At 43.0% G+C, this 27,278-nt stretch overlaps 1 protein-coding gene across 1 annotated transcript; it reads right to left on the bottom strand.

Moving 5' to 3' along the window:
- Window positions 1-2,687: 2,687 nt before the first annotated feature.
- On the bottom strand, window positions 2,688-23,915 carry LOC119173411 (glycerophosphocholine choline phosphodiesterase ENPP6). Its single transcript, XM_037424240.2, has 7 exons — window positions 23,455-23,915; window positions 11,890-12,237; window positions 11,430-11,539; window positions 8,766-8,927; window positions 7,327-7,470; window positions 4,913-5,024; window positions 2,688-3,166 (listed from the first exon to the last, which is right to left on the bottom strand). Exons 1-7 carry the CDS (start codon window positions 23,771-23,773, stop codon window positions 2,997-2,999), a joined length of 1,365 nt encoding a protein of 454 aa, XP_037280137.2. The 5' UTR covers window positions 23,774-23,915; the 3' UTR covers window positions 2,688-2,996.
- Between the last annotated feature and the right edge of the window lie 3,363 nt (window positions 23,916-27,278).

Consider the following 27,278-nt stretch of genomic DNA (forward strand, 5'->3'; position numbering starts at 1 on the left):
GAAACGTATATCCACAGGTATTTATGAAAGATCTTACTTAGGGGGACACGTACTTGACTTCACCATTAAGAATGGTTTATTGAGTACATAAAAAACAGCCTCTCAGTTTCAGTTATAACTACAATGGGTCCACCCTAGCACATGTGAGTGAATTCAAATACCTAGGCATCACCTTTACACATGACCTTAAATGGGGCAAACATGTTGATCAGATAACTTGTCAAGCTCTAAGGAAACTTGGTTACTTAAAGCGAAGATTGAAAAACTCGACAAAAAATTGTAAGTTAACTGCCTACAAGACACTAGTGAGACCGATGCTCGAGTACGCCTCTGTGGTTTGGTCGCCTCATCTTGAGCAAGATAAAAACAGGTTAGAATCTGTGCTGAATAAGGCTATACGGTTCGTTTTTAACCGTTATGATCGGGACTTCTCCCCGTCTTCACATGCTCATTTGTTGTCACTTCATTCACTGGAACACCGCCGCACACGTGAGAGTATTATCTTGTTGCACAAGATTGTACACAAAATGACCCGCGTTCAGGCGCCCTTATCTTTCGCTGATATACCAGCGCGTACAACACGTAGTACAGACGCTTTGAACCTTGTACCCTTCAGGTCTCGTTTGGATTGTTTCAAATTCTCTTTTTTTCCGCGTGTGGTGGAAGCGTGTGGTGGACGCTAAATATTTGTTTTGTCTTAAGCCTAAAAAGCGGGACGGCTTTGTTGTTGATGTTGTTTCTGTTTAGTTTACTCTGTTCCTCGATATAAAGAGGTATTTTATAGACACCTAAAGGTAATGTTTTTATTTTTCGTTTTTTTATTAGTGTACCAGCTTTTCTCTCTGTGATTCTAGTAAGCTGCGTGCTCACACAGGATCTGTCTCTGCAGTTCGGGGATATTTTTTTATATTTATTGGCCGGCAACGCCACCTGGCGACATGTCGCGTTAGGTGTATAATAAGTTAAAGTTTGATATATGCGTCAAAATGAGTTTCGTTTCAGTTGCCAGCGGGAAGCTGTTGAGGGGAGTCAAGCAGTGTCAAGCAGTGTCAGAAAATCTAGTCTTGCGTGAAATTGGAATAAAAACAGGATGGAGACGCTCGAAACGCGTCAAAAACCTGACGACCAGGCGTGGTCAAGCAAAGCCGTGCTTTGATGTAGCAACACTTCCGGGAAGATCTCTAGTCTGTCAACGACATCGACCACTCTGGATATCCTTCTAAATTACAAACGGACCATTAGCTGCCGAACGTGCGTCAGTCATTATATACATTATATAAGGATGCGCGAATAAGTGTTCAAGCGATCGCAGAGGAGTACGCAAAACAAAGAACAACCATTTTTGGTTTTTTGAAGTAGGAAGTTCGCACTAAAACGGTACCAGAAGTCCTGACGAGTAAGATGAAAGAAAATCACACCGCGCTCATCGTCTCCAAGTTGTAGGTCAACGTAGATCTCCCAGCACTCATCCAGCCACTGTACAGCCTCGATGAGGCACCACATAATTTTTTGTCTGCATTAATCACAAGAACCCTGAAAGAAACTGAACATTGGATGCTATGAACGGTGAATTCATCTTCTACGACCTCACTCAAAGAGGTTCCAGGGCACCTTTAGTGACTGTGTGAAACGTTGGCAAAGCTGCAGTAACTCAGGAGAAGAATATTTGAAAATTTCTCAAGAGACTGCAAACTAATATCCAATAAATTATTTATAAATGCTTATAAATACAAATTCTTGGAACTTTCGGGAAAAAACGTGTATGTGGTTGTTGCTGTTTTTACATTTTATTTAATTTCTTGATTTTATGTCGCTCCCAGTTTAATTGCTTAGCTTACTTGAACAGAAAATGAATAAATTAATGAATTAACTGCAACAAGTATCTTATCTCACACAGAATAAAAACGAACATGACATAGTTTAGTTGATTTGACCTTATAATCTGCATATTTGGTATAATAGCATCTCAATGAAATAAGCTTTTGAGGCTACTGCTAATTCAAAGGATTCAAACCTATAATTTGAACGTATTCGCAACCTGAGAGAGCCACGAAAGCGGCAATGGTGAAAGCGAGATCGACACGACTGCGTCATTCACCAGTTATGAGGATTTTTGTATGATGAGTGCTATTAAAGTCTTTTTACAATGTGAAATTTTATATTCGGAATTAACAACAGTAATATAAAAGAACAGTTCTTACCTATATTGGATCTAAAAGTGACTGAAGATGCGAGAAATTTTTTGTTTACCTAGGGATCAAAATCCTTTGTATATCGTCTATTCCACCATATTTATCAAATTTCTAGCATTGTGTATACATGATATATTTTTATGATGGATGAGACACGGCCCCTACAAGAAGTATGTTTGGTACTCCTCTGCATATATATGCAGACAGGTAATCTGGTAGCGTTGATTACAGTTGCACTAAAACATGCCCTATTTTAACATTTGCCAAGCTTGTAACGGCAAAGCAAGTATCTCGCCTAAAGGCGATCCAATGTCGTTCTGAAAAGGAAACAACGGCTATTAAGAAAATGGAACAGTAAATAACGACGAATGCTCTAGCTGGGCGCCAATAATGAATGTAACTCATCGCAGTGTGTGCGTGAGATTGACACGTTACCACGGCGTCAAAGACGCTAAAAAACACATTCGTCAATACTGCTAAATAATGACACGCAAGAGTGTATCTAAGCTTTTATTGGCCGCAATGGCTGCTCCGAAATTGTTCACGTTTTTGCAGTGGTATATGGAGGTAAACGCTGTAGGTAAAGTTTCTACCTTCATGACACACTATCTTATATTTTCAATATAAACAGCCATGAGTAGCTGTTGACACTTAGCCGTCTCAGCCGCTGCAGCAAAATTACATGGGAAGGTTTTAGCGCGCTTGTCCAAAAGCTTTGCATCCTTCCGGCTCCCTTGTCTTATTCTGTAATATTGGGTAAGACATGGTCCTAGGAATATGTGTATTTGGCAACTCTGTAACGCTTTAGTAAAGGCGGTTGTACATGTTGGGGTCGTATCTGGGGTTCACGAATCCCTTCAACAGATTCCATGAGCCACTGTTGGGAGCTGGATCCATCCCCAACATGTAGCACATCAAGTTGTAGACGTCCACCATTCGAACCAGGCTGGGCCCTCCATTACCTCCTTGAATGGCTGGAAAAAAAAGAGAGAACACATCAAGAAAGAAGTCAAGAAAACAAATACTAATAAACTGCTGGGAAAGGCTACATGCAGCAGGAACGTGACATCTCGTGTGGTGCTGTACAGTTAGACGCAAAATTACGGCAACATCCATGTCATGATCTCTGACTCAAAGATGTGTAGACTTAGATATTTTCCATAAAACCTCTTACTTTTGAATTAAGTTAAATGAAGTGCCTTCGGGGCTTCTTTACTTGCTGTGGGTATCAAGGCCATGACATAGAGTAAGGAATTTAAAAAAGAAAATACAGATGCTGACGAAGTTTCAACTTTGGCTTCTCTTAACGTGTATCAGCAGAGGGATTCCCTTCAGGACAGATGAATAACAAGAGTGGCAAGCCATGCGAATGCTTGTAGATTTACAAATGCTTCCCAAACACGGCACAGAATTGCAGGGGTTACCATCACTTGTAATGGGGTAATGAATAAGAAACCAGTGAAGCTGCAAACTGTATCAAAGCGTCGGCATTGTTGCCTAAGAATTACCCTATGAGTGTGCAAGAAGGCAAGCAATAAACAAGAAGCTGGCTGGTAAACAGCGCACGTTTTCCAAGAGGCTTCTTCAACGTTTGAGTATTTAGAAATTGCGTAGTGGTTTACAAATTCGGAAGCTAAAAAATTGCTGCTTAGGCACCAGCCCACGTTCCCTTTATGTTGGCATAGCAACTGTCCGAAACTAGTAACAATTGAGGTTTTACTTCCCGAACCACGATAGAGTTTTGGCAGAGGCCGTAGGTGACAGCACAAGGAAGTCTCACCATCTGGTGTTTTTTAAGGTGCACTCACATCACACAGCACGCAAATATCTAGCATTTCGTCTCCATCGAAATATGTCCGCTGCAGCCTGGATAAACCCGTGACAATCTGTCTGAGACAATATGGTGGTTGATACTGAACCAATATTTGTGATAGTTGTCATATGTGCGTATTTACAGAATGAGACGGATCTTCTGATGAAATTATCAGAAGAATGAAGGAACGGTTTCATGAAATAACAGGGCCTCACCCATTATTCGTAACTGCGATTTTCGTTCTGTGGTGACATTGAGAACCACCGCTAAACACGCAATTTAATGAAAGGGCCCTGAAACACAATTTCAAGTAAGTGTGAAATGAATTCACTGGAAGAGAATATTGCCTCACGAATTCAACGCCGCAAAAGTTTTAAGAATCCATCCTGGCCGCGTGAAGTTACGAAGATTTGTCGCATGCTGCAATTGCATTTTCTCTTCTCTCGTCCCGAAGAAATCGCTGGAAGCTAAAAAGGGAGGGATGGCAGGGGCAAAGAAAAGACGTTACGCGCGCCTGGTGACGTTGAGCACATTTTTCTTTTTTTTTTCGAATGCGCGTCTTATTCAGTGTGATCGCGCGCGTACGCGTCAACAAGTCGCGGCCTCCCGTGGCGATCTCTGTAACGACCGAGTGAGACATGTTCAAATCAGCCCATGGCTAATAGATGGGCTTTTTACGAGGGATTTTTGAGCGTCTTCCGTGATTTGGCGAGAAAAAAGAAAGCAATTTTTAGCTGAACTTGATGATTTCTTGTGAACTCCAGGCCCCACGCTGCGCTATATTTTTCATTCACGTATTCTTGCGATCCTCTACTACCGACCAGCTGCATTTTATGACTATGCTCAAAAAGTGTCGCAGAGCCCCTTTTCTATAAGTGGCAATAGTCAAATCTTTCGCTATATTTACCTGGTCCTTGGGCGTAAAATATTCCCCACATATCGGGCATTATAGGGTCATACCCATGCACTCCAGGTGAAGGACCATTGTTTCCAGGTAGAGTCTTCTTCGGATTTTTGAACTGTAAAGAGCAACACAAATTCAGTTTTGAATAAGTCATGCAACTGTGAAATTCTCTTCACTGATAATTCGCGCATGAACAGTTTTAATTGCGTTTTCCTGCTGTTGACTTCTTTTGTAAGGAATCACGTGTAAACACGGAAGATTTTCCTGCGTTCATGTCATGTATTGACAAAGAACGCAATTCGTGGTGCACTAAATTTGACGTTGAAATATTGGGCTGACATTTTAACGCATCGTTCAACAGAAGTAGCAGAAAAGGGGGCAGGGGGCTGAAATACACGGTGCTTTAATGTTGACAAATATTTGTTATTATGAAGACGAGTTTCATATTGAAAGGCTGTTGTGCATTTCTATAAACACCGCCTCTAACTTTCAGGTATGTATTATAAAATAAGGCATGCCGGTAGCGCAAGACAAAAAAAAAAGCCCGGAAGTGGCATTTCAACACTACAGGTGCCCTATCCATAGAGCTAACTACATGCAAACATTACTTGCGAAACGTGCAGGTTAAGCCAACCTTTGATGTTGTGGCCTTGCCTGATAACAACTTATTTTATAACTTGCCCTCTGTTGTTGAGTTTATCGGATCAAAGCACAATGTGTGGTTCATGCATGTCCAGCCATCTGGTGGATCTAACGGAAATGTTGCTTCTATGCTTAGAAAAAAGCGTTTTTTTTTGTGATTATGAACAAATGTACGCACATATTGTAGAAAAGTGTTGAACTGAAGCTAATTGCTCTTAAAAACATGTGAAATGATTAAGTAACCCAGTGATAATTGTTACCGGAATAAATCGTAGCCCAACTGGCACACACTTCTGATAATATTTTAATTTTGTTCATAAAGTTATCACGACGTCTGATGGTAGCTAGCTGTGTTACAGATGTTCATTCGTATATGTTCATATGTGAATTTCAATATTTATTATTTACCTTTGGGCCAATAATTTTTATTCAACTAAACAACTTGCGCTGTCTAACGGACATATAATTCTGCTATTGTAATGGAATATTTGTTATTTCTAGCGAACTACAAACATTGAAATTATTGACGAGTCACTTTTCGTTACACCTCGCCTCTTCCGACCTTTTGTAAAAAGCTATTTGGACAGCAGCTTTATTTTAAAATTTGCAAGGGCTCAACCAGGGCGTATGAACGAAAACCTCAGATTAATTCGCGCAACATAGTTCCGTTTTTCTGCACCATTCTCTCGAACATATCCATTTCCAGACTTACTGACTCTTACTGAACGCTAACGAAAACAAAACGAATATGTTATTTATGCACAGATTCTATTCTTAAATGGTATGCTAAGTTCTCTAGTATGGAAAACTTATTCATCTTTTGAAGCGGACCTCACAAGATAGCTTTAAGCGGCTGGTGCTTATTTTTTGTTTTTATATTTTAGAGTTGTTTTAGTACATACTGTTCTATCTGATATATTGGCGAGAATATAGCATAACGGTGGCTTCGTATATAGCGTGCTCGGCTTCTGCTGTCGTAGACTAAGTGGTCACGGTTTCCGCTCCTGGTGACATAACTTTTTTTGTATTTGCGATCTAATTGCGTATATTTTCGACGTCAATTTCGTAAACGGAATGCGTCACTGAAATTTTGGTGGACCTTTACATGAAAAAAAATTTTTAAGAGGGAATAAACACGTTTGCGCAATTTTATGTTTGAACGCAAACAATAGTTCGGTGTACTTGAAGTCTCTCACAAAGCTGGAAATAGTTTATTCATAACAGTAGGTGAATGAGAGGGGCTGTTTCATACTTGCGAAATTTGCAGACACAAATATTTAGGCGTTATTCTCCATTTACATGGTCTTTCTCCAGCTAAGAAAATAGAATAATACACGTCGCTGGAATGGTCTTGCGCGTCATAAGAGCAATATTATTTAAGGCGGCGGAGTCTTATACTGAGACAGGGATTTCCTGCGACTCAGTGATAATACTTCATAAGTATTTGTATGCCTTTTTCATAGATTGAAAGAATAACATCGTTTGGTATAACAACACAAGCAATATGCTGAAATACACGTGGGAGATAACGCGCGTTCACAAAACTTTATTATTCCTGTAACTATTTCAAGAAATTTCATTCGAAAATCACCAGAGAACGGTCCCCTCTCCTGCATACTTATGTGCTCACTGGCGCTTACATTGGCTGTGAAGAGAATTCTCTGTAAATTTTAAACTCCCATCTTTCCTTTTGTAGGGGAATCTTCTGTGTAAACTAATGCACAGAAATCAAAGCACTTTATCCAATTAGTCATTCAGATAAACCGTAGTCTTACTGGCATGATGTAGTGTCCTTCCTGAGCAACCAATACTATGGGAGCCACAAGCTCATTATTCTTGAAATGCCAATCGTCCGGAAGAGTTTCCTTTGTGTAAACGCTCAGCCCTTTCGGTTTCTTAATAAGCAGGTTTTTTAGCACCTGAAAAAGTCACCAAAACAAAAAGAGAGTGCCATATAGTTGCAGGTGGTCAACACGACTTCAATATAGTTTTATGTGACCATATGTGACGCGAACGCAATTTCGTACGATGGAGACATCAAATTGCGTGATTTATAATGTGTTTTAAGGGAATATTTGAGCGTGCTGATATTATTCGAATAGAACGCCTCCTTAGCAAGCGTTGTTGTAAGCTCATCATCCTTAAATTTCGAAGACGTGGTAGCCCTGATTCTCCTTCACTTTTTCTTTAGCGACAGCAAATAATCTCATCTTGTTTACTTACCAAAGCCTCCTAGATACTTTCGTAGTAAAATCGGGGAACACCTTGCGAAAATAGATTCATCAAACAGAGCATTGTTAATATTAATATTATTTGATTTACATACATAGATACAGAAGGACCCAGAGGAAAGAGGGAGAGAGCAAGCTGGCAACTGCCACCTTGAGGTGCACAACGCATGCTCACTCTTTCGGGAGGAGGGAAGAAACAGAGGAAACAAAGATTAGAGAAGAGAAAGAGGAAAGAAGATGAGGAAGGGAAAAAATGACGAAGACTAACGAGTATGAGAAAAAACACAAATAAAAATAATAATGAAGAAGAAAAAAGGAGACCTTCTATAAACGGGTGGCCAGGTCCGTTTGGTTCATAAATGTAAGGAGAGCACGGTGGGCCTGGTCGCGTCGGCAAGCACTACCGCTCCGAAAGAGAGAGTCGTAGAGAGTCACACACTTGAGATCCAGAAATTTATATTCCTTAATCAAGAATGACCACTGCGTAACAAATGTAGGACAGTGCACTACGAGATGCTCAAGTCTTTCGCAGGAGCCACAAGCTGCGCAGAACGGGCTGTCCACATGCCCTTGACGGTGTAATCGTTTACGTACCAGCACAGAGCCCACTCTTAGTTTGTACAACAGCGCTCGGAAATTACGAGGCAAGCCACGGCCACGAACACGGGAGGGAACGATCCAATCGCCACACTCTGGTCTGGGTGCTGCTTTAGGAGGTGTCGGCGTATAAGCAGACGAGCGTTGTCCATCGTACATAGAATTCCCGTACAGTCACAGTCATCATGGTTGCATGAGGAAGCTAGGCATTGAGACACAGGAAAAAGACTGCGAATTTAATTATTGTAAAACTAACTAGTTCCAGGCCATTTATTAATTTTTTCACATTCTGCAGCAGTGAAAAATCGTATTCGCTGTTTGCGTCACAGTGTGAAAGGTTTTGATGCATAAATTGTCAGATTCAGTATCTTGAAGGTACAACTCACCTCATGATCTCTGCCAGGCTTAGGGTGTAACATGGCAAAGGGTCCTTTGTCGAGCATTATGTGGACGTCTCTTTCGTTCACTAATGCATCCATGTCAATGTGACGCGTGGACTCCGGACTAGTGCGTGTCATTCCGTGGTCTGACACGACGATGATATTTACCTGAGTGTTAAAAGAAACGTAAAAACCAACAAAATGGATGACACAAGGTCTGAGAAATAAAACTGCTGCCTTGTAGCAAGGATGTTTAGTAATGACTCAGTTAATAACGAGGCGGCCATGACAAAAAAGTAATAAAGGTTTCTGGGAGTGTAATCTGGTACGCTAGACGGTTTTGCAAAAGAACGAAATAAATTTCCTAACTGTTGAAGGTTACGAAAAAGCCTAGGCATAGTTACGAGGCTTCTTTTCATACGTTTTTTTTATCATGTTCGCTCTTCATGAACTGAATTGCAGAGGGAGGGAAAGATGAAGGCCGGTATGTTAACTAGAAAACATTTTCTGTTGGGAATGGTAGGGAACAGAGTACCTGGTAATAGCAAATGGGGTACAACATAATGAATAAAAGAAAGGGGTCTGTAACAACAATTATTCTCATGTTCATGGCACTGTCTGAAAGCAACACATGAACGTAGCTACTGAATTCTCAGAACGCGTTGTGCAGTGTTGTTTCTCCAAAGGCCTGACCACACGTACATGTCGCAGCTTGGCAGCGCACTGTTTTCCTACATGGCACCATGCCTTCTCCCTGCGAGGAGAGAGGGCACTCGCCTAGCGAAGCTGCACGCCCTCTCTCTCCGTAGGAAGAGGGTGTGGAGCCGCGTCAGAAGCCATGACAAGCTCGGCGCGTACGTGTGGTCCGGCCTTCACACCGCAACAACGCCCGCGTAGCGGCTCGCGTTGTCGGGCAAGGCCTGTGCCCTAGAACTTCGCTTTCTGTCGGAAGCTGACTGTCCAACTGATTGAGGGCGGCTGAAAAGACTGCTGTTTCGGCGCCAAAACGGGTGCTCTCGCACAGAATGTGGGCGATGATATCGCTGTACCCGCAGACTTGACACGATGGGTTGTTCACGATGGGCCACGATGGGCCATCCCAATTGTGAATGGAAATGCATTATTTTAGAGGGCCACTCGAAGCCAGAGGCGGATAAGCAGGGTAAAATCGCGTCCTGTTCTGCGCCAGAGAACTATACTGCGTTGTTCTTTAAGTAAGAATCCATTCTTCAAAGCTGACTTTTTGAGCAAGGAGATGTAAAAAAAACATGAACAATAAAGGGAAAGCAACATTCATGTATACTTCGAAACTCTGAATAATTTTCTGCATGATATTTCATAAGATTTCAACGCTGACTCTGAAAGTGTTCATTTGAAGCTTGCTTTCAGGCCCCGACCAGTAAATAGTTTAAACGCGAAGTTTTTGATTAAGCTCGCCATAATTTTTTTTTGTCAGAAACAGAAATGTTTATTATCATAAATGAGCACGTGCTATCTGCATCATCTTTTTTTATCTTCGTTCTCATCAAACTCACTCCCAGATAATTTGCACGGACTCTTTCGGAGTCGCCTGTAATGACACCTGCAGGTGAGAGAATGAGTACAAAGATGGAGAAATATAGAAAAGAAAAGCGAAGAAGAAATCTCTAATAAAAAAAACAGAGGGAGAGACCTACGAATTCTCGGCAAAAAATATTCTTCAGAACGCCGAGTTTGTAACCGCATACTCTCGATCTGAAGAGAAGTGATGTCGCAATGAAGAGGAGAGAAATGAAAAGTGGAGGTAAAGTTTTATGTAGAAGAGAAGTGAGAAACAGAAATAGGAATAGAAATGCAGAAAGACAAAGAACGCGAAAATTACAGAGTCAAATGGAGAGAGATCGAAAAATTTAATAAGAGAGAAATAAATAAATAGAGAAATATGAGTGGAGAAAAGAGAGAAAGAAAAACACGGAGGCGAGAAACGAAAAAAATACAAAATGAAAAAAACAGAACATTGACAGAACTTGGAAAAACAGCAAAAACCACTTATGCACAGGTACACTTCAACTACACCGTCCTCCGGCACAGGGCAATCAGTGCAACAGGAATAATGCAATCAGGGATACATGGAATACGAACAGTGGATACGAACATCAGGGATACATCAATATCAGGAAACATCAGGGAACATCAATATACTTGGGATACGAACATCAGGGATACGAACAGTGCAATCAGGGATAATTGTTTTGTGTATAGAAAAGTGACATTTATTAGCCTGAAGTTCGCGCTTTGGATAGTTGCTTTGTATATTTATTTATGTCATTGGCGGGTTGTCAACTTGATAATATTACTAGCGGAAACAATCGGAGTTCGTACACGTTCCACGAGTGTACCTACAGTGCAGAAACGTTCATGGTGCAGCGAAAAAAGCGGCAAGTCCCGAATATGGACCACGGTAAACGCAAAAACACAATTTGTCCTCACGCTCTTAACTAGCTAATTGACTCTGTCTGCGTAAAAGGAAGACGTCCGCTGCATAAAGTGCGCATTGCCGACAATTTCTACGTCAGTCGCACTCGTTTTTGTAAGTGACATTCAAAAGAAGCTCATTGGCAGGATGAAGGTTTCGCTCATAAAAAGGCTGCACTAATGGCGCACAGAAGCCGCCAAAATTCTTTGCGTTACCTCTTCTAACAGGTCCTCTCTTTGCAGACTCAGTTGCAGGTTCCACAAGTACCGATCGACTTTCTTGACTGCATCGTAAGTCCCTTCGCTTTCGGGCCCATTTCTGTGTCCTGTGAGAAGGACCAAACACATTTAGAGCACAGCCACGTGATATTATTCAGTCGAAATTTTTTTATAGTAGCAGCACATTCACCTGTTTACTAAATGTAAGACCATTCCTAAAAAACAAAGGCAATTTGAAATATTTCTATCTATCTATCTATCTATCTATCTATCTATCGATCTATCTATCTATCTATCTATCTATCTATCTATCTATCTATCTATCTATCTATCTATCTATCTATCTATCTATCTATCTATCTATCTATCTATCTATCTATCTATCTATCTATCTATTCCACGCCCATAAGTATTATTTGTGCAAACACAGAAACACTAATTTTTCACAGGAACATACCTTCGGCGTCGGGCCCTTCGTAGTAAAGCATCGCCAAATCGAGCGCGTTCTTTTTGAACGCACCCACCACTTCTTCAATCTTCTCATTCATTAGGTGGTCGATCTGGGTGGAATAGCCGCCGTACGGGATGCAGCGTTGGGGTCGGGTACCGTTGATGCTCACCTGACACCCATCCCACCAGTACATGGCTACGGTGCGATTGCGGCGTAATGCTCGCGTCCACAAGGGTTCCGCTCGACTCCACCAGCGCGGGTGGAAGCTCCCTGGCGAGGACATCGCGAAGTAGGAGTTTGTCTTCATGTCATACATGTAGTTACCCAGGATGCCGTGCTCTTCGGTGTAAAGGCCTGAAAAAAAAATTGGCCCTTAATCTGCATGTTACACTGCAAATGTCGTCAAAAGACTATAGCTTTGCGTCTGAAGAGAGTGAAGAAAACGTTTATTTGATGTTCTGCGCAAGAAAATTGGTGAATGGTATTCTGGAGGCGCTGCGCTAGTGCCTTGAGCGTGTAGCGAAGGCGAACGAGCGCATCGAGGCACGTTAGACACGATCTCCATCTGGCAGTTCAAAAACGAAGGAAGGCGTGCGCGCCCGTGGAGAAAGATGCGCACTTGTCTCGGAGGTGACAAGGTGTAGAACGCAAAGCGAAGGGCAGGAGCTGCCACCATGGCGTCTTAGCGAAGCTTCGGAAACACTTACCTTTTTGAGCATCGCGTTGCACTGTAAGCGCAGCGTGCTTAACACTACGGTTCTTAGAATTACTAGAGTGTACCTCCTATAGTATAAAGGCACACATACAAAACATCGACGTGTTGTTATGGTGCCTCAGATGTGCGCAATAACTGTGCTTTTCATTGACGATCACACAAGTATGAACCCTCAACCTGGAGCAATATTGGTGGGCGCTGTAGATGAGGCTGGTCGTTTGATGCCATTTGAGGTATCGATAAAGGCAGACAAACAGACAAATGCACAGACACACAGGCACATAGACAGACAGACCAAAATTTTTCCGTCGATGGTCCCCAAGAAAGACTATCGTCTTTAAAAAAAATGGCAGCTTATCTACGGAGTGAATGATGGAGAGTGCGGCGAAGCATTCGTCCGTCCATGCGTCCGTCTGTGTGACCGTCCATGCGTCTGTTCATGCGCCCGTTCCTGCGTTCGTTCATGCATCCGCCCCTGCGTCCGTTCATGCGTCCATCCATGCATCTGTCTGTGTGTCCGTTCGTCCATCTATTCAACACTCCAAGTCCCACCATCTCGCATCTTTTTATCATATATTCCCCATATAGAAGCACCGCCATTCAGTGGACATTCCAAGGACTAAACGAGAGGTGGCACACGCACACTTTCTTACGGCTTGCGCTTCGGGTCTACTTCCCACCTTCAACCACCTTGAGTTCATGGTATATACTAGTTCACTGTATTCATGGCACTGCGGCCCAATGCTCGCTAAACCTTCCTGAAACCAAGGAGGTTACGCCCAGCGAGTATAACGTAGCAACCTTTTCCTGTCAGATAGTGCTCAATGTACATGCCAGTGGCTGCTGATGTGAAATAAGAGACAGGAGGATTCAGCTTTTAATTTCTTACGGCTTGCGCTTGGTATCTGCTTCCCCTCTTTAACCACCTCGAATTCATTCATGGTATATACTAGTTCATTGTATTCATGGCCCTGCGGCTCAACGCTCGCTAAATCTTTCTAAAACTAAGGAGGTTACATCCAGCGAGTATAATGCAGCAACTCTTTCTTGTCCGATAGTGCTCAATGTACATGCCAATGGCTGCTAATGGGGATCGCAGCGTGCGCGTTGACTAAAAGCCGAATGCTCTTGTCTCTCATTCCCCATCAGCAGCCATTGGCATGTACATTGAGCACTATTTTTTATTGTTAAACAACGCACAGAAGAAATCTCTCACCGGCACCACCTTGGAGGTCAAATGTTATACATATTTCGTGATTGTGCCACTGGTGGTTACGTACTACGAGGGACGCACAAGCCACGTCATAAGGAGGTTCGCCCCTAAAAGAAAGAAAGGTAGCACTCAGCTCATACTAAGCCCCGCGTGGCTGCACCGCATTAGAGCTGGTGCACGCACTTAGCTGGTGCTGGCTTGGCTCGGTTCTTACCGTTGTACCCCTCTTTCTCACATCTCTTGTCATACTGCACATGACTATGCATTATCTCTATTGTTACTAGGGGCGAAGCTTCATAGTAGGAGTAGTAGTAGTAGTAATAAGTAGTTTTAGTAGCAGTAGTAGTAGTATGTAGCTATCTATAGTTTATGAATCTCTGAGTAGATAACGTTGTGTGTATATGTCCTTAGAAATATTATCACTAGATGGCGTTTGTTGATTTCGTACAGTTGACGAACCGACGTACAGACAGACAGACAGACAGAGAGACAGACAGACAGACAGACAGACAGACAGACAGACAGACAGACAGGCAGACAGACAGACAGACAGACAGACAGACAGACGTACGAAAGCACGGACGGATGCTTTGTCCCAATCATCATTCACTACGTGGATGTGCTGTGAGTTTTTTTTTTCGTTTCTCCATGTGTTTTCATCTCTATCACACTGTAGATACTTCTTTCTCTTTCTTCCTTTATGTTTCTTTTTATAACTTTCTTTTTACTTTCTTCGTCATAGTGGCTTTTCATCTTCAATTTTTTCTTTGTTTCTTCTTTTTTGGTTGCACTTACTCGTTTTTGTGTTTCTCCTTCTTCCTTTGTCTGTCTGTCTCTGTACTCGTTCGTCCCTCTCCCTTTTGTCCCTCCACACGTCTGCACTTCTCAGTATGACTTCCCATTCTCACATTCTTGCAGTAAAATACTACACAGGGCTACGGATTGCAGAATAGTCATGGCACACGCCTTCGGATTGTGGGAACGCCTGTTCGAATCTCGCCTCACAAAACTTTTGTTCCGCCAGTAATTTCTTTTCCTCTCTTTCCCTTTCTTTGTTTCTCTATCTCTATTCGATCGCTCACCAGTTAGAACAAATTGACGACCAGTTCTGGCTGCGGGGAGGAAGAGGGAGGTGATGAGGAAGAAGACGTTGAGAGCGTGTGCTGGTTCATGACGGTGATAATGTCTTATCTATGACACAGGCGAACATCGAGCGCGAGAGGTGTTCTGTGATTGGAAAATTCCACCGGCTAAATAAGCAGGCAACATATGTTCTGACGGTGGTCTTTGTTTTTTTGTGCTTGCTGATTTTCGATATTCGATTTTGTTAGAAAAATCATTATCTGCAACCTCTCCGGGAATGTAAAAGAATTGCATGCGACAACATTTTCGGCACAAATGAAAGTTTGTATCATGTTGCAAGTGTTCCTGAAACAGAGAAATATTGAGAGAAAGATAGATAGAGAGAGAGAAGAATTTGGAAATATATGAGAAAAAGACAGAGCGGTCAGATAAAATCATTTCATACGGTTAGCTATTTACAGCAAGGGGTAGAGGAATAACATCTTTAGCCGGTAGTGCTGGTGATTACAATAGCTGCTCTGTTTACTTTGTATGTTTACGCGTTATATGAAGCGTAATAATGTAAGTTTAGCACATTGTGAAACCATTCACCGGCAACAAAAGTTGCACCACGATTTTATGTACCATTCCAGGCCGTTCTAGCGTAAGCATTCGCGTCGCATACGAAGAAATGCGCTGAAGGTTTGAAAATAAAAGCAGAATACGTCTTAAGAGCTTTGGATTTGGCGCTAGCGACAGAGAAGTATGTTTTTCATTCCTTTTACGTGCCAAGCGCACGTATTTTTTGCGAAAATTCAGATGTTGCAGGGACCATTTATTCTTTTTCATTCCGGGTTCTGCGTGTTCGTGTTTTGCCCACCAATCTGAAAAAAAAAACGGATGTAGTTACGCAATTATGCAAGCACACGTGAAAGTTCAAACGATGAAAACAAGATATATTAGCTGGAAAAAATGATAGAACTTGAATGAGCGCGTCGGTGACTGTAGGCTTTCCTGAACAAAAATACCAGCCCCATCTACACCTGATGTGCGCGAGACTTACCGGAAACCAAACGTTACGCACCTAGTTAACTAATGCTGCTTATCTGGTCATTAATGCTAAGTTCTTTGCATTCGCAGGGAGAGTGAGAAAAAAATGTTTAGGAGTTGGGGATGGAAGGAAAAGTCACCTTGTGACGAAATAGAAGGTGACAGTTAGGCTATACTAAAGACGAATCGTCATTGGGCGCAAAGTGAGGCAGTAACAAAGGTACGCTGTCGTTCTTTATGAAAAAGAACACGAGATCACGTGACCTGCTTTCTACAATGGCTGCCTAGAGTATCTTACAGCGCTTGTTTAGCGGTCATAACTCGCCGTTTTGTTTGGCAATAGATGATGCCAAAAGTCAACGTCCTTTCTTTTGCTGTCGGTTGATGATGGCCCTTTAGGCAGCCGCTGCAGAGCTCAGGCCATGAGCTCACGTGTTTGCTTTCATAAAGGACAACAGTGAACATTTATCCGAGATATGAACCTGGATGCTTTTCTGGCATCTTGTATCTGTTCCTTAATAACTTCCGCAGTACTGTTATCGCTATTCAGTATTCAGTACGGCGTGCGAAGTATCGTTTATGTTAAGATACAAGATACATCTTTTGCAAGAGTTGACGTGGGTTAGTGAATTTCAGGCTGTTGCGGATGGACACGCACAAACGGCTATTTCTTCCTAACGTGTACACATGCATTGAGCAGGTTTTGGAAAGACAAGGTTGTTATGTTGCTACCATCAGCCTGAGTAGTTTTACATAGCGCCACAAGATGGCATTTATATCTCTCCTTTGATAAAATAGCGATAAATGCTGATGGCGGTTGGTTTGACGTTGGATGGACGTGTTTTGCGAGGGCTCTGGATCGACTGCGCAGATAAGTGTTTTCGCGTGCCTCGAGCTTGTTTTTTTTATTAATTATTAAAGAGCATTGTAGGCATTTACGGCACCTATTAAATTGTACGGCTGTTGGGGGGTCAGTCGCCTGGTATTTTTTATTCATGTGTTTTTTTCTCTCCTACCTAAAGGGGAAGGGAGTGTACGTGCATTGACCATGTGAAGTTCTGTAGTAGAGCTGAGACCATTTTTTACTTAGGGCGGTGTTCATCGTACGCCTCATCCTCAAATTATCGGGGTGGACAACTCAGCTACACATGGGCACTGGTGAATCGGTATCAAAAAGACTTTTGCATTCTGTGCCATCTTGGAGCCGTTAGACGTAAAAACAATCAGCACCGTTCAAGGCCTGGTCGGACTACTTAGTGACGTTTTTTCAGACGACCATATCAAAAAGACGTTTGCGTTCTGTACCATCTTGGAGCCGTTAGACGTGAAAATAATCAGCACCGTTCAAGGACTGGTCGGACTACTTAGTGACGTGACGTCTTTTCAGACGACCATATCAAAAAGACTTCTGCGTTCTGTACCATTTTGAAGGCGTTAGACGGGTAAACAATCAGCACCGTTCAAGGCCTGGTTGGACTACTCAGTGACATCTTTTCCGACGACCTTGGTACAATGAAGGGAGTGCCGCTCTATATAACACTGCCGGAAAGAGCCAGTCCAAGATTTCTTAAGACGTGACCAGTGTTCTTTGCACTTGTTGACAGGTATGTCGAAAAGTTGCAGCAGGTACAGCGCGAAGGCATCAAACGTCCTGTGATAACGTCAGAGTGGGCCGTGCCAGTAGTTCCAGTGGCGAAGCAAGCCCCGCCGCGGTGGTCTAGTGGCTAAGGTACTCGGCTACTGACCCACAGGTCGCGGGATCAAATCCCGGCTGCGGCGGCTGCATTTCCGATGGGGGCGGAAATATTGTAGGCCCGTGTGCTCAGATTTGGGTGCACGTTAAAGAACCCCAGGTGGTCGAAATTTCCGGAGCCCTCCACTACGGTGTCTCTCATAATCATATGGTAGTTTTGGGACGTTAAACCCCGCATATCAATCAGTGGCGAAGCAAGATTGTAGACTAGATGTGTCTGGTGATTTTAGGGTCACTTATAACCCTGTCACAGCCACTTTTACTCGATTCGATCCAAGAGCTGTTAGTGAAACTGTGTGGTGGAAAGACGTTCACAAAATTGGATTTGAAAGTCACCTACCAGAAGATAAAGCTAAAAGCGCAGCCGCAGGAACTGGTTACTATCAACAGACTGAAATGCTTGTTTCAACTCACAAAGCTTCCGTTTGGTGTAGTTTCAGTGCCCGCGTTGTTGCAGTGGGAAATAACACCTTTTCGAGCGACCTTCGGAACGTAGTTATCTACTCTGACGATATCATGGTGACAGAAAGCACTGGCGAGGACCACTGGAGAAACGTACGCGAATTTTTCAAGCGCCTACAACATCTCGACTTGCGCCTGAAGCTAACAAAGAGCGAATTTATGAAAGACCTCACTGAGTGCTCAGGACAAGTCACCATGGCCGAAGCTTTGCCTCCCAGCCCTAGGAACTTTGAAGCTACACGTTCGGCACTAAGGTTACAATACGTGAAAAGTCTGCGAATCTTTATGGTGTTGATGAATTTCTACACGAAGATCAGTAGAAATTCATCCCTCGCTTGTCAGCGGTACTCGGTCTATTGAATGGACTATCGGTACCCTACAGGTGTGTACACCATAAACCAGGTGTGTACACTATAAACCTGGTGTGTGCACTATAAAGCTAATGATGCTTCGCATACGTCAGTCAGCATTTGAGCCGAGCCTCACCAGGGTGCTGCCTCAGGAGAACATGACGATGATGACGGTAGTTCTAAAATTTTGAGTTGTGATTTCATGAAATATATTTTTGGAGGAAGAATATGGATACTTGTTGCTTTCTCTTAGTTCTGCGCACCAAACAAACACTGGACACAGTGCGGACCATTTATTAGCATAATGTCACACGTAAAGGCAGCTTAAAACACTCCCCATTCACTATCTCTCGCCACGGCGGCGAAAACACTCAGTACAAAAAAGTCGCAGCTACAGCCGGTAGATCATTCCTGGAACATAGGACCACCACCTGATTTATGGCACACGAGTTGGCCACGTGTATCGCCAGCGCGTGCGCAGCATGTGGTGCATTCTAGACTAATTCTCGACTAGTTTTAGACAAATCCTCTTGCAAGCTTAAGAAAAATGAACACAGCCAGGCTTACTGTAAGCTACATTGTGGTCTTTATGCTTTAAAAAAGACGTTATCAGCACGTGTCTCGAAATGGACTGCTGTTCCAGCTGGCATAAAGTTGGGGTCTCAAACACACTGCCGGCGAAGCTTTTGCTATCGTCCCGGACTGCATAGGACTTCCTTCGTCCCACTTTTTTCATTTTCTTAAATATGGTCATCAGCTACGCGAGCGGACATCAGAAAAAGAAGGGAACAGTGTATCAGTGTACCTTGTAATGCCCTAAATGATATAGCGTGTTCGCTTTTGAAATAGTACCGTTTTTCAATATTCCTGGTCTTGGAGAGTACACGAGGTGTGCATTCAGTTTTTTTTTGTGTGTTGTAGTTGTAAGCTGACTTGCCATTCTTGGCTTGTTTTTTTTTTCTCTAATGAGTTGGCAGGTTGCGGGGTTGTAGTGTAGTCTTTTTCTTTAGCGTGCTTTTATTAAACATTCAGTTGTTAGTCAGCGCTGTGGTTGGGCCTCTTTTCTCTTGGTCTGCGTCGTCATAGAGCTGTGTTTTGTGTGGAAATATACTGTCACCAACTGCATGGCGGTACTTTCAATCCTATCTTCCACACTGACATCACAAAACTCACGCTTTCTTTTTGTCGTAAGGCCTGCACTGCTGCCACTGTGTGATAGCCGCGGAACCAAGGCTATGTATTCCACAATTGGCGTTCAGATTTTGGTGATCCATAATATTGGTATATCCATAGTTTTTCTCAAATCTGACCAGAGTTGCGAGGTCCAAACAACAAAAGGTGGCAGAAAAAGAAAAAAAACAACAAAAAAATAGTCTGTATATAGCAAACTTGTGACAATTTGGTGGCCAATGTTCACAAGGTCCAGCAAGTGTACGAATGCGTTTTTGTGTCATGAAAGTAGAATTTTTTTCCAAGCTTGAAAAACCCCATAACCGCCAAGTTTTCACATGACACACTCAATCGACAGCGGGTGTGGGAAGAACACACCCACAATATATATATATATATATATATATATATATATATATATATATATATATATATATATATATATATCTGTGTGTGTGTGTGTGTGTATATAACGATCTTCGAAGATATTGCAGTAGAGCAAACAAAAGAATAATCCATTTATTTATTCCTAACAGTTTCGGCTGGTGGACCAGCCTTCTTGGGAGGATCTAAGCGAAGTGACACAAGTTCCCGTAAAAAAGGGACACCCTCACAGTTTGGTGTCCCCAAAACGAAAAGAAAAAAGAAAGAAAGAAGGAACAAACGGGCTAACGAGGCAAGCGACAGAAAAGAAGAAGAAGAAAGGAGCGACGGAGAGCCGCCGGAAGCGGATGGGTAATCCATGCATTGTAACTAGGGCTAGATAAGACGCGCCGCCAGAGGAGGCGACCAAGGAAAAGAGAAAAAGTGACACATATTGCCGCTTACTCGCATCCGACACATGGATCGAGTAAAAGTTCGCGCACCCTTATCTCGTGGTGGCGAGGAGCGAAGGATCGTACGCTTTGGCTGGCCCCGGGCTTTACGTGGAACGATTCTGCTGTTGTTACCGGGTGCGCAAAGGTCCCTGCAATCTATGCAGTCTCCGTTCGCGAAGAGCGCGCGCTTTTCAGACTCAGCGAAGTAACAAATGAGACGCTTATTCGCGTGCACCCGTGCCTGTGAGTAGGTTTCGTGCGTAATCTGTGCGCGAGAAACGCGGCGCCCGTTTCAATCTACTTTCTATTCTGCACGTGACTTTTCAAATTGTTGCTATCGCGTTCATTGCTTCGCCTTTGCGGCAAAGCTGTGACTTTTTTATTTCCCTTTTTGTTCTTTTTCTTTTCGTTCTGGGGGCTCCCAAACTGTGAGGGTGCTCCTCTGCTACGGAAACTTGTATCATTTTGCTTAGATCCTCTGAAGAAGGCTGGTCCACCAGCCGAAACTGTTAGGAATAAATAAATAAATTATTGTTTTGTTTCCTATACTGCACTATTCTCGAAGTTTATAATTTTTATTAGGGTAGCCAGAAGAAACTTTGATAATCTATTTCATTTCTCTCTCTCCTCTCTCTCTCTCTCTCTCTCTCTATATATATATATATATATATATATATATATATATATATATATATATATATATATATATATATATATAAATATATATATATGTATGTATATATATATATATTTATATATATATACCGTGATAAAAATTATAAACTTCGAGAATAGTGCAGTATAGGAAACAAAACAATAATTTATTTATTTATTCCTAACAGTTTCGGCTGGTGGACCAGCCTTCTTCAGAGAATCTAAGCGAAATGAAATACTAGTGGAACTTTTATTATATCGCTTAAATCCTCCGAAGAAGGCTGGTTCGCTAGCCGAAACTGTTAGGATTAAACAAATAAATTAGAGTTTTGTTTCCTACACTGTACTACACTCGAAGTTTATGTATATATATAATATATATATATATATATATATATATATATATAAAAGGGAAAGGAGTGTAAACCTAAGGGCTTGTTTTTCCGTGTTTAATATAAATGAGACCTAACAGACAGTAATGCCAAGGAATGTACAGGGGAAGTTATTGGAACCAATGGAATGTAAATAAGACGAAAAGTGGTGAAAGAATAACCAGCTGTGAGCAGGAAACGAACCCATGACCTTCGAATAACGCGTTCGATGCTCTAACCACTGAGCTATCACAGCGGCCTTCCCTCCATCCACTTTTTTTTAGGTTTATATGTGAATTTAGAAGTAGGAGTGTCAGTCAGCGCCATCTATAAGCTAAGCGACGAGTGTGAAACACTCTTTTATGCGCATGTGTGGCGTCACGTAGCACGTGAACTTATCAAGAGCGGGCAGCTGAATAATAGTCCCTCGTATACAACCTAATGACATATATATATATATATATATATATATATATATATATATATATATATATATATATATATATATATATATATATATATATATATATATATATATGTGTGTGTGTGTGTGTGTGTGTGTGTGTGTGTGTGTGTGTGTGTGTGTGTGTGTGTGTGTGTGTGTTGGTGAAAATTGAAGGAACGAGAACTAGCCGAAGTTTCTTTTTCTGCCGCGACTAACACGACTAACAGGGCTTAAAAATGTAGCTAAAATGTCGCAAAGTAGCCAGACCTGGTCGCCCTGATTTTCTTCACGCTACATCACTTGCAGAAATTACCCATACGAAAGAGATAGGAAGGGTCATTTTTCAAATTGAAAGGGTTGATTGATATCTTGTTCAAGTCTTCTCCCACCCCCCACCTGACTTTTTCTACCTTTATATGCAAATAGAAAGCATTAGCATCGTATCGGGTACATTTCTGATACTAGCTTATGCATTTGTATGTCAAGTACTTGACCACGTTAAAGAATCCCAGGTGGTCTAAATTTCCGGAGCCCTCCACTACGGCGTCTCTCATAATCATATAGTGGTTTTGGGACGTTAAACCCCACATATCAATCAATCAAGTACTTGACGTCGCAGTATGTTGTAGGGCATTTTGATTCTACAGTGAGCTATATTTGGCCAGCCTCTCGTGTCAGAATGAGTCTATGATACTGGAATACCTCTCAGGCTGCTTGAAAAAAACACCTCACTTCACAAGTTTTGTTTTCACTTTTCTTTTTTTAATGTATTTAAAGCGAAGTTGAGAAAAGTGCAGCTGCCGGCTGCTAGGGACATGATCTAGGCCATTTCAATAATTTTTCCATGTGTTCGGGCCGATGAAATACCTCAAAAACGCACTGAACTTAATTAAAATGGGTATCCTGTGGATAGCCGATATCAGAAAATTATGCGTTTAGCGCAAACAACTATGTAATATCTGCATCTGCACCAATTTTATTGCAACATATTTTATTTAAAGCCTGTTGTGGCTGCTGAAAATAAATTGAAACGACAATGTACAAAATAATTTGCCCGGTTTACAAAACAACATCACAGACATTCTTTCCTCAGTACCCACCTTTATATATAGGATAAAAAACATCACCTCTATGGAATGTTGGAGCCCTAGCAATGGCTACGATGACTGCTTTTTTGTAGCGAGGGCTTCAAGTATTTCACGCCCAGTGATTGAAAGTGGTTCAGTCCGCCTTCGATTCAATCCAGTCAAGGATTTCCCTCATTCAGAACAAGTTTGAAAATAATAGCAGATTGTCCAATGCTATAAAAAAGGTTTATCTGTCAAATGCAAGAAACCTCGATATTATTCAGTCTACCGTTAAATTTAGGCTATATAGTGCCGTTTTCCCGGACTTTGCTGGTTATGAAACAAAGCTCCTATGTTGCTGACCTCCTTCCGAGACGGGAGCACATAAGACGAAAACATTCGTGCATGAAAATCGTAAGACGTAAGCTTCTAAGCACTCACCCGTTGCGAGTGAATACCAGTTGGGATAGGACACAGACGGAAAAACGGGCAGCAGGCGTCCAGCACGAAATCCTCGCTGCTGTAGCGAGCGGAATCCAGGGTAGTGGGCGCGATCGACGTAATCCCATCGAAGTCCGTCGGCGAGGAAGACGACCAGCTTTTTGCGGAACACGTTTTCATGCAAATCGCCGTGTATACCCTTGTAGGGAGACTGCTCTCCCCGAGATATCGCCATTCCGCGATGCCTCGATATCACAAAGCAAAGGCTCAGCGCCAGAAATCCCAAAATCTCGGGTCGTCCCGCCCAAAGCGAGGCCATACCTCAAAATGTGTGAATGGCCTTTCTACGTAAAGAAGGAAAAATGGTCAGATCTCGTTTTTGTGGCCGCTATTGGAGCCCCCGGCTGTAGAACAAACCAAGAGTCACTTATTCCGCTCCCAACAACTAGTACCGTGCAATCTATACGGCCGTTCTTCTCTTTTCCGCTAGGCGAGTAAGCTTCGCTCCTTTTACCCCGCACAGTCCATGGCTTGGGGTTTACCTTGCAGACTGGTTTTGTACCAAAACAAAACAAGCACAAAAATTGTTTGTGCCGGTCGATGAAAGAGTTGTGTTTTCTTTCTGCTGGAATGTAGCCCGAACTTTCGCAAGAACGAGGCCTCTTCTTGTTCCCGGTGCTTCGATTACAGGGAAGAGCAAACAGTGAGAAACAGTTTCGCTGAATAAAAGAATAGTTTTGCCTGCGTAGCCCTTACATGATGTTTTTCTATGTAATATGATTAGCGTACTATACTTCACAGGCTCACGTGCTCGACCTGAAACCCTAGAGGGCTAGCTGTCCGTTGACGGGCGGTATTTGATCCGAACGAGGACTTGCCTACCAGGATCGTTGCGCAGAAACAACAACATCGCAAAAACTATGGCTCGCTTGAGTTTCTGACCTTTTGTTATGAGGTTGCGCCAAACGTGGACGCTGTTGTGTCATGTTCGTGTTGCGACAGCATGGTTTGCTAGTCAAACGATGGCGCGTGCTGCTATTCCTCTTGTTATGTCAGGTACCGGGTTCCACAATTTTGGCCCGGATCATGGCCATAAAGTTTCAAGGAACGCATTTTACTATACTTGGGTTTTTTACGTAGTTATATATCTCGTGCAATGTTCATATGTTCCAGAATTCTATTGAGTAGTGAGCGTTCACCGGCTAAGTTTCCTTTCACAAACATGCCCTTGGATTGCAAAGCTTCATAGCAGGAAATTTCTGCATTTTTTACTTTCAGCAGATTACTAGGAAGCGTTTAACGTGGTAATGTAATCAATAACCAATTGACTGGTAGATTGGGCAAACTACCAGTCAGTATCAAAAAGTATCGAGAAGATAGCGTTGCGCCAAATTAACAGAGACAGCCTTAATGACAGCGTTTCTGCCGTGTCTTCTGCCGTGTTGGGCACTCTCTGTCTATGGGCTTCTGTCAATGTATGGGGCAGACTTGTCCCCCCTTCCCTATCTTAGGGTTATCGGGGGCAGCCACCTCTTTGCCCCTACCCGTGCACACACCTATTTATATGAGTGCGGTGTGATTACGCCATTGCGTTCTACTCTTGAAAGAGAAGCTCAGATCTCCTCCAAACTTTTGTACTTCAATCTGCCAAATTGAACATCAGTGATGTGTGACAATTTCAATCTTGCTAACAATTTTATTTTTTCATATCCCTTTACGCAAGGGTGACCACACTTTGACAGAGGCCCTTAGACAGGGATTGTTTTTCGGGAGGGGGTCACTTGTTGAAGGCCTTGAAAGACTCCTAGTTTTTATTAATGTCCTCGGTAAAACACACACCTCCATCTGAATTTCAAAGGCGTAGGCCCGCCCCCCCCTCCCCTCTGGCTACGGGCCTGCATTGACATAATCTGGAGGGTGAGGCACAAAGTCTGCCTTCTACATTGCCATAATAGAAGGAGGGGGGGGGGGCACTGCGACGAACCTTTGCCCCCCTGAAGAGGAACCACACGCATGCGTATAAACGTAACTTCATGCCAATCGCTAGCCAAGCTTCACCACTTGGGAGATACCTAGAACGAGTTGCAAGAATAGTCAAAGGCCGGAAGCCCTCCGGGTGCAGCATTCATGTGTGCGTCGCGATGAAACATGTGTGGTTTCAGGCTTCACACCCACTAAATACTCAACAAAAAACATTTATGAAAACACTGCACGCCTCGCGCTTCCCCAACCCGGGTTTAGGGCGGGTGGAGCTGAAACGCCCTCCGCTACATGTTTAATCCTTTCCCTGTTTTTTAGCCTATCGCGTTATTATGAGGGTTGCGAGTAAATTTTAAAGAAACATTCAGCAGTCATAAGGCAAACTTACCTATGCAACTAATCATGAGCGTATGAACCAATATAACCACACCGATCACCTTTCTCAACCTAAAGAGCTCTTTCTGGATGTCTGACGGTGGTGACTTTAATAAGTTCTCCTGGTTCATAGTGGTTGTCGCGAGAGCAAGGTTTCCAGCTCCAGTATCTTCTCAGGAAATTTGTGCAAAACCAACTCCTCTGCTTCTTTTTTAAGTCTTTCTTTGTACTCTTCTACCTTTGGGTTTGTTTCTCTGGCCCTTACAGAGCTTCGGCTTTTGAATTTAATGGAATGTGGGATAAATCGTGTTTTCCAGCCTGGGACAGGCGCCTACACGCTGCATTTACGGCTTACGAACGGAGCAGTCAAGGTCGCCCCCGTTCGGGATTAGAAGGGGAAAGCTTACTAGGAAAAGCGTCTTACAAGAAGCAGGTCCGGCGCCACCGTCTGAGTCTAAGCCATTGTTAACAGGCACGCGTGTCATTGAGAATGACATGGGGACGCGACCACTTAGCCTGACCGAGACATAGTGGCGGCCGGTAAACGACCATATTCCCCCGCGCTCTTGTTAGGATGTCGGGGCGCCTCGCTGTCGCATGTACACCTGGTAAGCAATGGTGTACCCATCGCTCTTAAGGACGTTTCTAGAAAGCAACAGTTAATGAAAGAACTTACGGGGCCCGAGCGTGGGAACGGCCGCCGACGATAGTCGGCCGAAGGAGGCAGCTCGGCCTGGCATGGGAGAGAGTGTCACGTGCGGAGGACCTTTCCCTTTGCGTGTTTCATTTTGGTAAGAAGGTTTTTACAAATGTAGTGCCTTTTATGAAAGTGTTTCTGTGATTGGTTGTGATGCTGCGAGTCCCAACATGTGATTGGTTTTTGTGAAGACTCTTTGTTCGACCAAGGGTTAAAAAGAGGATGTTTGAACTTGAAAGGGGTGCGTAGTCGGGGTCAACGGTGGATCTCACCACCGGAGACCAGCTATGCGGGCCGAGGGGTATGCCACCATTTTCTATGTTTTGTCTTTGTAACCCAGTGCATTTTGTAACTTGAAGTTGTGTTAGCTAAATAAACCCCCAATGAGTGCTCCCCGAATTCATCGTGTTGACTTCTCATCGATTGCCTCCGCGGAGTTTCAACCACACTTATTCGTCTCCCTGGTCGTCCGATGCGCCTAACTTGAACAACCCCGACGTTTCGCTACAAAGTGGTGGAGGTTGCTCGGTAACGATAGTCCCGCTCTGAAATTATGCCCCGAGTCAACAACAAATATAAGGAACCTACCTCTGACTGCTCCATTATGACAGAACCCCATATCTTCTTCTCTGCTATGTCTACCCCCCAAGCTAAACCATTCATCGGACCACCAGTCTTTAGAGGTGCGCCGGAGGAATCTATTTCCGAGTGGCTACTTTGCTACGAACATGTAGCATCGCTCAATAATTGGGACCAAGCCACGAAGGTGAAA

This window comes from Rhipicephalus microplus, chromosome 5 (assembly GCF_043290135.1).
Source record: "Rhipicephalus microplus isolate Deutch F79 chromosome 5, USDA_Rmic, whole genome shotgun sequence".
NCBI classification, from domain to species: Eukaryota; Metazoa; Arthropoda; class Arachnida; order Ixodida; family Ixodidae; genus Rhipicephalus; species Rhipicephalus microplus.

What these genes read in the sequence shown, in the direction of transcription:
- LOC119173411 (XM_037424240.2), bottom strand. Translation starts at nt 23,773, where the DNA reads ATGGCCTCGCTTTGGGCGGGACGACCCGAGATTTTGGGATTTCTGGCG. An exon ending in GAGAGGACCTGTTAGAAGAG is followed by an intron (nt 8,928 to 11,429) that starts GTAACGCAAAGA and finishes TTTAACACTCAG; the next exon opens with GTAAATATCATCGTCGTGTC. An exon ending in AAGGACACTACATCATGCCA is followed by an intron (nt 5,025 to 7,326) that starts GTAAGACTACGG and finishes TGCTCTTTACAG; the next exon opens with TTCAAAAATCCGAAGAAGAC.